Raw genomic sequence first — 12,513 nt, forward strand, 5'->3', positions numbered from 1 at the left:
TGCAAACAGCTTTAAAATAGATAACACCACCAATATAAACCTAAAACCTCATAGACTACAAGTCAACTAGATGAGTTACAAACATCATCAAATATGCATCTTTTATGATTTGTCAAATGTCTAAATGTAAAGGAAATGTACACAATGATACGCTGTGTTCTGCTCTGTATTTTAGCCAAATGTTTCCATATCGGTCTCTTCTGTCCAAAGGACATTAGTCCCAAAATCTTGCAGTTTATCCAGATACAAATTTGCAAACCTACACATTGTTGCCATTTGGATAAAGGAATCTTTCTGCTTGCAACCCTTCCAAACAAACTATACTTATATGGTCTTTTTGAACTGTGCTGTCATTAACTTCAACATCTACGTTCCTGCTGAGGTCATATGTTGTTTGGTTTTTTGCTTGTTTTTGTTTTGTTTTATTTTTTTATTTATTTATTTATTTATTTATTTTTTGTTTGTTTTATTTTGGTTTTTGTTGGCATTTTTGTTGTTTTTGTTTGTTTGTTATTTTCCCTTTTCAATATTTCCATAGAATTCTACAGTCTGATCTTGGGGTGAACCTCTGGGAAGGCAACTATTGTTCATGTTTTTCACATATATAAATGTTTTCACTGTAGAATTCAAACTGTTTAAAAAGGGTCTAATAATCCTTCCTAAACTATTAGGCAGCAATAATTGCTTCTCTAAGGTTAGTGCTCATGTATTTTATCCCTCATTGGCATTGTATTAACACACAGTTGAAAGCTACATACAAACAATTTTCTGCTTTCATAGGGGGGGGAGGGTTAAACTTTCTGATGATTGGTTAATCAAGTCCATTTTATTAGCTGTAGCTGGTTGGTACTTACCCTTTTAATTCCTGGAATTGGCTTAGTATTTGCAAGAATAATTATTGAATTTACCTAATCTGAAGCTCTGAAAAAGACCAGATAATATTTTTGTGATACAAAAAAAAACCTTAAAATTGAAAGAGATCATTTCTTTGTTTTTTTACAAGACTGCATTTTAAAAATGGATATAATCTCTCTGGGATCTTATTTGATGGGATTATGATAAACACTAAGGGTTTTTTTCACACTGCATTGCATGGTGGTACTTGGTTAATGTGGCAATGCTTGTCCATATGATAGCTAATCTCACTAGAGCACACACTTCATTTAATTCCTGTCATCTTCCCTTGCAGTCTGCACATGACAGCAGAATTTTATTTTAGGGCTTAAGTGTCAAATTTGGACCCTGCTCATGAAATGGACATAATGAAATGAGGCTGACCTGAAACCTGACTCAATCAGTTCTAGTCCAGGAAATCCCAAAGGAAGGTCAGATGAAACAAACCTTCCAATCCTCACCCTCAGGGCTCTTCCAATGCTTGTGATGAGGAAAGGACTTAGAGATGTCAAACCTGCAATCTCTGGGCTACAATTTTGTTTGAAGTGGCCCCTGAGTATAGGCTTCAGCCCACATCACCACACTGATGTCTTCAAACAACTTGTCATTCAATCTTATACAAAGTCTGAAGTATTGGCAACACAGGTGACTATGCTTATGTACAGAAGGGCAGTGTGTTATATATGGACAAATCAGTGTGCCTCAAATAGCAGTCATCACCTTAGCAACACACATCTACCTGGTGCTCTATCACTGAAAACTGTTGTGAGTTTTTTTTCTGAAATATTGGAACACAAGATGAGAGATAAAGAGAAAAACAGCAGGGAGGAGGTGGGTGATGCAGGATAAAAGAAAATAAGCGGGGGTTGGGGGAAAGATGGAACATGGCATTCAGGTTGATTTGATGGCAGCAACATGGATATTGCTCACATCTTTTCTAACCTTTCTTTTCATTTGAGTTCCATTAAACTTCACATTTTACAAAATATTAGCGGCTCTCAACAGTCCCCAAAAAATACCCTCGTACTCCATCGTCCTTATGTTTATCTCTTCTGCTTTCAAAGTATTTTTTCACATCAATGATGGTTCTTACTGCCACAGTAGATGTATTGCTGATTCTCAAACATTTTCAGAGGAGGCAGAAAAGCTTTCACATTCAAATATGTGTTTTCCACAGTGTCACTACCATCATTCATATCAAGTATTTACTCATTGCAGGAGTATTATTCCACTGTTTTGGTTTTATAGATGAAAGAGAATTTGATATGCAGAATGAGAGCTTGTTTTTGACAAGTTGACCCCACATTTTGGTTTTTAGCCCATCGTGTCTGCCTTGCATGTCAGTTAATCTTCTGATCAGTGTCTGAGGTTCAGACTTAAATATACAGTACCAGTCAAAAGTTTGGACACACTTTCCCATTAAATAGTTTCTTGACTGATTTTCATGAAATTTGAAATGGGCATGCATGGCCTCTAAAGAGCATACACCATCATGATTTTATCTCCTCCTCCTTTTCATAAATTTCCACTGCAGTCTACACCAGCAAAGCAAAGCAAACAGATCTAGAATTTAATTCAACAATGCCAGATGTCACCCTGTCCAAGGTGAATGAGAAGATGTAAATGTGAATCAGCTGGATTCACATGGATGTGATGCGTTAACTCTAGGCTAAGGGGTTACTGGGCCCTGCTACTGTAGCTTCTCCTCGTAGCTTGTGCTAGCTTCTCATTTCATCATTCCTCACAGTGAATGCAAAGCTGTTGTATAGCTTTATCCCATGGCTACTCTAGATTTGTTCTTTATTGGTTTCTTGGTCTATGTGGAAAACGTGGTCAGTCTGACCTCACCTTTCTTAGACTGTAGGTGTGGCTCTGCAGATATTAAGAGGAAATAACCTTAACAAATTAAAATTTGATAAATTAACATTTTATGAGCCTATTAGAAAAGATTTTTCTATTGGAGTAGAGATATTCAAATGTAATTTGAGCTGCGTCCTAATAGCTTTTTTGGTCCTTTAGATATCATATAACAAAGTCTAAACATACTTTGTTTTATTATTTTAGATCATGTTTAAATTGCAAGCGGAAATGGCCTCCCAGCAACTACAGCTGTAAAAAAGACAATAAACTTTGAATTTCGTGTCTATCACATAATGTGCATTTCACCAGATGTTAGTCATGTGTTACAGAGTAGGATAACAGCATAATAAATGTAAATAAATAATTAATTCTTTTCAGTCACAACATTTTCAGATGTCTTCAGAGCCGCCCAGCAGAGATTTTACTCTAACGTAACCTCAATTTAAACTTTGAAATACATTTAGGTAAAAATCCCATGGAAGGGTAATTTGTTGCACAGAAATAAACATAGTATGACTGAGGAAAATAACTGTCTGTTGCAAAAGGAGGCTGTGGAGGTGGGAGTGATAAATTTCAGAGCTGTAATAGGCAAATGATGGAGTGATGTTGTGAGTACAGAAGAAGCAGAATAATAAACGCTGCTCTGGTTATATAGTTTGTCAGTTTGATGGGACTGACAGTAGTCAAGGATGACTGTACAGAAAGAGGTTTGTTAACAGCACTGAGTATGTGCCTGTCTGACCAAACACAGAACTCCATTTTAAAATGTTTACTTGTTGTCTAAATTATTGTCTTTTTAAGTAAATAGTTTTGAACAAAAAATATGTGCACGTGGTTTAACTTCCAAATTTCAACTTGTTAAAATGCTAAGATTTCCAGTGAGCTCAATAAATCTGTGTCTGTGTGTGTGACCTGCAGGTTTAAATCCACATGCCAAGCTACATTGCATGAGTGACAGTGCATTATTGTTCTACTATTTATCTATAGTATATTATACCTTATACTGTATCTATGTATGCTCCACACTAAATTATATCTTGATGAACAGAGTAGTCTTAATCACAAGCTCCAGTGTGTCACTGAGCCATAATTTCTGACCCAGATAGCAGACACATTTGGGCCTGAACTAGTCTACTTGTCACTTCTGGATCAGTTACAGCACTGACAGTGTGTGGGTCCCAAATGGGCCACAGACCCAAAAGCAATGCAGATTTGGGCCAGGTTTGGTGGATCTGTTGGCAACTTAAGATATCCATAGTCACCCTGAGCCAAAATGTGGTTCGTAAGAAAATTATAGATGTGGGCCATATTTCAACCAAGCTTTTTTCTTTTCTTTTTTCTTTTCTTTTTACGATGTGGAGACCCATAGAACAAGTTTTTCTGTTTTTCATGTCTCCAGTTATTTTTATTTTTTTCATATTTAATTCTTGTGAAGCAGGTCTCACAATTATTCATTATTCTAAATCCTAAAAGAACTAAATCAGAGTGATCCCTCACATGATTGAGGACCTTTTTTACTCTCTTCACTCATTGTTCAGCTTCACCAACTCATTGTCTTTTATCTAGGCTTCATATCTCAATGTGCAGAAAGACATTTAGAGGAACATCACCACAGTGACTTTGTAACCCTGCTGTGCTGTCTCTCTCACAGTGTTGTAGGGACTTCATCCCTCTTGGTTCAAACTGGTTGAGAATGGGGTAGAATGTCTGACAAAACACATTAACCCCCTAATGATTTCAGGTTTTCAAGCAGTCAGTTTAATCCACCTTTGACACTTTCCTCTCTCTGGCACAAACATACAAACATACCTGATTATCAATGTCTCTGCACTAAGATCTCTGTCAGCATGTCATCACACACACTTACATTCTCTTACCCATGCATACAAAAGGATATATACAACAAAGTGCACAATAAAATAAAATGATCTCCCCTCTGTCTTTGTTAACAGTGCATGTGTGCTACTGCCATGGCAACCATGGCTCCTCCCCTCTCATTTCTTCTCCTTCTGCTTCAACTGGCTGATGGCTCATTCCCAGAGGAACCCAGTCCACTCAGCTACGTCCCCGTAGAGGGTATGTGTCCTTCCCCTCTGTACGTGGGTGTGTGTTTGAGTGCGCAAGTGTATGTGCAGCATTGATGAATTGCTTCATAGTGTGTGTGGAAATCTGAGGTTAAGGGGTCAAAGCCTTGGTTAGGAGCTGCTTTAGAGCTACCCAGACATACAGATAAAGAAACTGCATGATTTCATCTATAGCAGGATAGTAGAATCATAAATTTGAGAGAAAAAGGATGGTATACAAAAGAAAGAATTCAACTGAGGGGGAGAAAAGATCATAATAGATTTTGAAAAATGCAGAAAGATTAAAAAGTATGAGATTGTCGGATTGGGCAGATGCAGATGACAAGAGAGCAGGCTGAGTGGTGAAAGAGAGAATGGAAGCGGACCTGGAGATGGATCTTTATCCCTCCCCTGCAGTCAAGGACAGTGAGACGTTTTCCCAATCTGTCTTCTGATGGTGAGGGCTCCCTGTGGAGAACTCCTCCTCAAAACTTTCTCATAGTCTGACACTAGCACCTTCTGTCCTTTCCAACTCATCTGTAATTTCTGGTTTATCTGAAATGTGAAAAGGAGATGAGGGGACAACAGTGATTACATAGTTTTTCTCATTATGAAGCCTTCCAGTGTATCAGCAACAGCAAGAAACACAGGAAAAGCATTTTGAGCATGCTATAACCCTGCCAGACTATTGATCTCTTTCTATTATGTGTTATCTTTAACAAAGGCTCAAGATTGAGTAAAGATACTATTAAAGTGAAGCCTACCTTAGAATCAGTAAATATGGATATTGAATGTGATTGATCTGTCCTGAGTTGTCAGACATTGTTTGAGCCAGTCGCATAAGTTGTAGTGATACTTTTGCTATGCATTTCACTTTGTCTCAAATTGTATGTTTATGGGATCATGCCAGTGGTGAGGAGGTATCCTGTGTTCCTGGGCAGAGCTCATCGTTCGGCTCAGAGACAGGAACTGCACATCCAGACTGTCCTCCAAGTCAACCGCACACTCTACATAGGAGCCAGGTAACCAACAGCAACCGCCTCCAACTGTGTGTTGCTGACGTGTTCACATTAATATGTGTTTGCTTTCATTTGGTGCCACAGCTTCCATCTGCTGTCATTCTGCAGAGAACATTTTCAGTTTGTCTGAGTGATGAAGTCAGTCTTGCTTTTAAATGTCAAGTGGGAGCTGTGTGCTCATATTAATGTCTTACATGGAAAACAAGAATTGGTTTGTGTCACCAGCTGGTAAATAATGGGCCACAGACCAAATCTGGTTCATCAGAAAAAAGAATTCTCCATTAACTTTAAAGAAACTGTTTGAAATTGTTTGTTTGTTTGTTTGTTTGTTTGTTTTGGTGTAATATTGGAAACAATGCAGCATTCAACCTAAGCTATTTTCATACAATAACACCAGAAAATATCTGGTGCAGACAATTGAGACTAAACCTAGTCTACAGTTGCTGTTCACACATGCACTTCACAGCAGATGATATGAGATTGGAGATGCTCTCACAGGTGGAAATATTACATCTGTATTTATCTTAGTTCCTGCACAAAGGATACAGGATCTGAGGCAAAGTACCCCATGGAAACCACTGTGTTTTGTTTAGAGCACTTTAAGAGTTAAGAAAAAGGGTCCTTACTTACTGTTTTTGTGTTTATATCAATATAACATGTATTAGAAAATATTCACAACAGCAGATGCATAAAAAAACACAGCAGTTGGTACCAGCTTGCATTCTGCACCCTTAATGTAAACGTCCAAGAGTATTTGCTCCTGTATGCACACACTGGCACACTCACTCATTTTCTGGACTCCTTAATAGATGGCATTCTGGGTAATCTCAATCACAACAGCAAATGTTGCAGACATTTCAAGTATGTTTAGATATGCAGCTCCTGTCTGAAAAGTTTAATTTCTGCAGTGCATGTGCGAAAAAACAACTGTAGAGTATTTTGCCTCATGCTCTAGGAAAACCAAATAAATACTCCTTATAAATAATACAGTCCACCTCCTAAACTGAATCATTTCACCGATGAAAATAGTTTTAATGAGTTTTCAACCCATTTAAACACAAAAGAGGCTCATTGGGACATGAAAACACACACACACACACACAGTCTAACAAAAATTTAATTATGAGTAAATTATTTAAAGACAACAATATAACTTTTAAACCAGAATAAATAAATTCAAGCTACTGTTTCAAGCAACACAGATCATGCATTCACAGATAATCCCCAGCCACTTCATTAGGAAGACCCATTTAATTGCTTGCTAAAGAAAATGCTAATGAACCAATCATGTGGCAGAAACTCCATGCATGCATATGGATTTTTAATGTGTCCATTTTGTTAGCCCTTCTTACATTTGCAGCATTTTAACTGAAGTGAAATAAACCTTGAAACAAAGACTTTTAAATGTGTCTCATTCATTAATTCACAATATAAACAAACCAAGCATGCTGAGCATATTGTGTTTGTCACAGGTTATGTGAAATTGAATAATACTAACACAAAACTGACTCCTGGCCCATTTCCATTGTTTGCATGAATAACAAATTTTATATTCAATTAACAAAACTGTATTTTTTTTTTTTTTTTTTTTTTTTTTTTTTTAGAGATGACTTATACAGAGTAGAGATGGATAACATGGCAGGTGACGAGATGTTCTACAGCAAGGTATGACTCATTTTACATAAAAACCACAAGTAAATGAACATTTTCACATACACACTTACCATATATAAAGTGAGGTTTGCCTCCTGTGATTTATTCGTTTCAGAAACGGACATGGGAGTCCAATAAGAATGATATCCGAGTGTGTCGGATGAAGGGCAAACATGAGGTAAAATACTTGTACACAACACGCTGACTCTGGGATCCACTCGTACATGCATCATCGCTATCTAGACTATCACACGCATGGACTGACACAACAGCTGTTTCAGAAACCTTATTTCCTTTGGGTATACCTGCATATGCTGTTTACACAAATTTGATCTAGTTGATACAGAATCAACATATCACTTGATCACACGAATGCAGCAAAAGGTTACTGGGGTCCAAAAGAAACTCAAAAGCCTTGAGCTACTTTTCTTCATATATCAATGTTCTTGTGGGAAACACAGGGAAATTTCACAATTATGCCTGTATATGAAGTGTTAGCTGATATTTAGTATGAAGGAAATGTTATGAAATCTATGAAAGATAGTGATTTATGACCCTTCAAGGTGCAACCTAAAATAAGAGCCTTATTGTGTAAATATAGAGGGGCCACTGGCAAAGGCAATCTGGACGAAGCTTGTACAAAAAGATAGAGAGGCAAGGGGAAACATTATGAAGCAAACTGAGAAAAGAAAGTGACACAGCTGCAGGGAGGAAACCGTAATTGAAATCAGTTGAGGAGGGGAGGTATAGGTAACGATGAGATGTGTGTAGGTTGAGGAAAAATAAAGAAGGAACATTTGAGGAGGAGAGGGCAGCTGCCAGATGAGGAAAAAAGAGGAGACAGTGTAGGAGTAAACAACACAAGACTTAAAGCTGTGATAAAGTTGGAAGACAGACACAAGACAAAAGGCTGGCTCAAGGTGGAGGGACAGCAGGAGAGTGAGACAAAAGGGAGACAAATTGACAGTGTTGTTTAAAACCCTCTAACTCAGGCAAGGACACTGAAATCAACATGGAGTGGTGAATCATGTGACTAAGAGCAGTCAAACCATTGCAGATAATAAACAGATATAGCATTAATAAGTAAATTGGTGTCACTTTGTTTTCAGTCTTTTTATTTAGTAGTCCTACTGGTGATTAACAAGAAAACTCTCTGTGAATGATACCTATGTCCTGATTCTGGGACATTTAATTGGATTACAGACGCTTCTTTTTTCTCATTTTTAAGGAACTGATATTTTTAGGATAGCTGTCATTTACTTTTCTGTCAACAGATGAGGAGACTGATAAATTGATGGCTGTCTTGTCAATGTGTAGCTGGGATGATGGACTAATGTGAGCCTACACAGAAAAAAATGTGTAAAGATTAGCCTAAACAAACAAGGTGCATTATCCTTATAATAAACTATAAGTTTGGATGAGGTTAGTTGCCTTTGCATGGATCAAGTTGAGCTGTTTTCCCACATTTTTAGTCTGTATGTTAAGCTAAGCTAAGCTCCCATCTCCAGCTACTTTGGAATCATGCTAACATAAGAGGCGCTTCATTGGTCTTATCTTATGCTCATCAAGTGGAACACATTTACCAAAAAGTGTCCAACGTATTTTATTAAAAATGATTCTCCTAAGAAAATATTTTTTAAGGCTTGAAAACAAATCTATGTGGTGTTTTGTTAGAAGACATATCTAATTTGTTTCAGTTCAGTTCGGTCAAGAAAATGCACAAAAACAAGGCCAGATAGGTTAAACAATTGCACTAGAAGTAGTTTTAATTGCACTATGAACAAAGAACAGTCCAGCAAAGAAGAAAAATTAAAGTGGGTATCAAGACACAAAACAAAACCAATATTGTGAATTAGATAAGTGTACAAACGGGATAAAAGATGAACATGGTAAGGTTTTAGATCAAATAAATAAATAAATAAACCTTATCTAATGAATTAAACCAAAACCTCTCAACAAGGTAATATTATGAGCAAAATTAGCAGCTATTAGCATAACTGCTAGTGGAGTTTTCTAAGCAGTTGGAGTTTTATACTTACACTACATATCTACAGAACCAGTCCTATCATGTACATTTTAGAGTTAAGATCCATCAGAACTGATGAATCAGGTAAGAGCTGTATTAAATATTGGCAACATAATATTAGCCAGTCAGAGCAGTCAAGGGTTTCCAGACTGAGTAGGAGCAGCTACAGAAAGGTGAGATGTGGAGACAGAGCTGCATTTATTTTGCATTCTGCACACGTTAAATGAAACAAATGTGCACAGTTACATTCAAGCTGTTGAACACGAGCCAAGACAGAAAGTGTTTATTTTTATGAAAAAGACCATTCTGGATATAGTGTTAATGAAAACAGGATGTTTGTTAATGTTCAGAAAGGAAACTTAATATGTTTAATAAACAAAGCTGAAATTTAGGAAAATTTATTACTCGCCTGCCTACTGTGATTTGTATTGGCTTCAGGCCATGAGACAATGCAGTACAATGATGTCACATAAAGGGGTAGATATGTCATCAGGTCTCAGGTTCACAGAACATTTTTAAACGTCAATTTTTAGCCTCTACTTTAAAGACAACTATTAAGTCTGAGTCCTATTGTGCCTCCAGATGGAGTGTGGTTGGGGGGTTTATGTTCTCTACAATACACATTTCTTACTCTGACTGATAACAGTTTAAAATTATTCTCTTTAGATTGCCCTGTGTCTTTTCATAATCTATTTTGCGTTGTTTTTCCTACAGGGAGAATGTCGTAATTTCATCAAGGTTCTGCTCAGCCAGCATGGCGGCTTGTTTGTATGTGGAACAAATGCCTTCAACCCACTGTGTGCCAACTACACTGTAAGTATCCAGGTATCTGCCAGTCTGTGAATCTCTGTGTATCAGCCTGTTGGTTTATCTCTATCCTTCTTGTCCTATTCCAGAAAGACACTCTAGATATGGTGGGAGAGCCTGTCAGTGGAATGGCCCGATGTCCATATGATCCACGACATGCTAATGTGGCGTTATTTGCTGGTAGGACATTGAATTTGCACCAAAAGATAGCAGACTTAGTCTTCAGGTCCAGACTTGGAAATGTCTACGCCCTTGTGTTTACCTTTACAAATGATTTATAGTCAGACCTCTTGCTGCATTGCTTGTTTGGTTTTAATCTTCCTGACCTTGTGTTATCTCTCTATCTGTACCTCTCCCCTCTTCTTCTTCATATCCCCCCATCCTCTCTCTGTGCATCGCTCTCTTTCAGATGGAAGTCTTTTTACCGGCACGGTGACAGACTTCCTGGCCATCGATGCAGTGATCTATCGTAGCTTCGGTGACAGCCCCACCCTCCGAACAGTCAAGCACGACTCCAAATGGTTCAGAGGTACTTTTAGAAACAAGCATATTAAAAGTGACCCTCCAGGGCCAATAACCTTCAACAGATAATCAAGAGGAAAATAATAAAAAGCATCCTCATTATCTTCAGTACTTTACTAAAGGAAATTGAACTGCTGTGACTGTCGTATGTGGCTCACAAGTGAATATGACAGTTTTGCAGGGCTAAATAATAAGCTATGCTCAACAAAACCAGACATGATTAGACTTCCATTTAAAACACTTATAAAAAGGAACGCACTTAGAGTGATGTATTGAGGTTAGTCAAAATCCCTACAGATTTAAGGTTTTAACAAGTCTTCAACTGAACACTGAAGCCTACAACTGAAAACAAGCACAGGAAAGTTAAAGCTGGAAGAATAAATGATGAATAATGTGAACTCTGTTGTCTTTGGTGATAAATTAAATAGTGTATGAATGTTTAATAAGCCAGGCTGGTGGACAGCAGTGTTTCATGTTGATGTAGCTGTAATTATAGAGCCATGTCAGCAACTATGTTGCCCGAAGTCTGGTTTCAGGCACTACGTTAAAACTCTTTGTAACAATGGATGTACTTTGCCTTTGTGTTTCTTCATTTTCAGAGCCCTACTTTGTGAGTGCCATGGAGTGGGGGCCTCACATTTATTTCTTCTTCAGAGAGATGGCCATGGAGTTTCATCATCTGGAGAAGGTGATCTACTCTCATTGCCTTCTCCCTTTCTTTGTGCAATCCCTCAGGCTTACCATCTCCTCTCTTATTCTAGGTGATGGTGTCCCGTGTGGCTCGTGTGTGTAAATCCGACCTGGGTGGCTCTCAGCGTGTCCTCGAGAAACAGTGGACCACTTTTCTCAAGGCACGACTCAACTGTTCTGTCCCAGGAGACTCGCACTTTTACTTTAATCTTCTTCACGCCACTAGCAACATCATCCACATGCAGGGTCGAGATGTCATCCTGGGTCTCTTTTCCACACCACCCAACAGGTACCAGGATGTATGTAATTTGCACATGTAAAAGACAAACATTATTTCCCAGCCAATATCTATATCCTGTGTCTTTTGTAGCATCCCAGGCTCTGCAGTGTGTGTGTTTGACATGCAGCAGCTCGCTCATGTCTTTGAGGGACGGTTTAAAGAGCAAAAATCCCCTGAGTCTATTTGGACACCAGTACCAGATGAGGCAGTGCCTAAACCAAGGTAATGTGATGCAAAGTGAGCAGCACTTCAACAGAACACTGCAGTCCTGCTGTACTGAGCATCTGTAGCCTTCTTGTGCTCCTCCTTTGAGCTCAAGCTGTCAGTTATACTGCTACATTGCTTCTCTTCAGTAAATTTACTAATCCAGCACCTAGCAGATGCAAAGGTGATCCCCTCTGGCTCTCCTTTTCTTATCTATCACTCTGCCTTTTTTCCTGCTTCCCTTTTTTTCCTGCTCCTTTCTTTGTCTGCAGGCCGGGGGGGTGTGCAGTGCAGGGATCCAGATTTAGCTCCTCTACCACATTGCCGGATGAGGTACTGAACTTTGTGAAGACCCATCCGCTAATGGACGAGACTGTTCCACTGCTGGGACATAAACCCTGGGTGGTCAAAACTATGGGAAGGTATGCATAAGGATTTATTCAATAGCTATTTGAAGTTATGAATAATGGAAGCAGAAAATATGTATAGTAAATT

The 12,513-nt window shown here is 38.3% G+C and overlaps 1 protein-coding gene across 1 annotated transcript in view; it reads left to right on the forward strand.

Moving 5' to 3' along the window:
* The window catches only part of LOC121644880 (semaphorin-6B-like), a 31,530-nt gene that overhangs the window by 9,147 nt on the left and 9,870 nt on the right, over positions 1-12,513 (forward strand). Inside the window, exons 2-12 of the mRNA XM_041993128.1 lie at positions 4,707-4,830; positions 5,728-5,839; positions 7,441-7,501; positions 7,605-7,667; positions 10,230-10,328; positions 10,412-10,502; positions 10,732-10,851; positions 11,444-11,532; positions 11,606-11,823; positions 11,905-12,036; positions 12,291-12,440. Of these exons, the coding sequence (XP_041849062.1) occupies positions 4,710-4,830; positions 5,728-5,839; positions 7,441-7,501; positions 7,605-7,667; positions 10,230-10,328; positions 10,412-10,502; positions 10,732-10,851; positions 11,444-11,532; positions 11,606-11,823; positions 11,905-12,036; positions 12,291-12,440 (1,256 nt within the window). The 5' untranslated portion in view covers positions 4,707-4,709. The remainder of the gene's footprint in view (positions 1-4,706; positions 4,831-5,727; positions 5,840-7,440; positions 7,502-7,604; positions 7,668-10,229; positions 10,329-10,411; positions 10,503-10,731; positions 10,852-11,443; positions 11,533-11,605; positions 11,824-11,904; positions 12,037-12,290; positions 12,441-12,513) is intronic.

Source organism: Melanotaenia boesemani, chromosome 8, assembly GCF_017639745.1.
Source record: "Melanotaenia boesemani isolate fMelBoe1 chromosome 8, fMelBoe1.pri, whole genome shotgun sequence".
Taxonomy (NCBI): Eukaryota; Metazoa; Chordata; class Actinopteri; order Atheriniformes; family Melanotaeniidae; genus Melanotaenia; species Melanotaenia boesemani.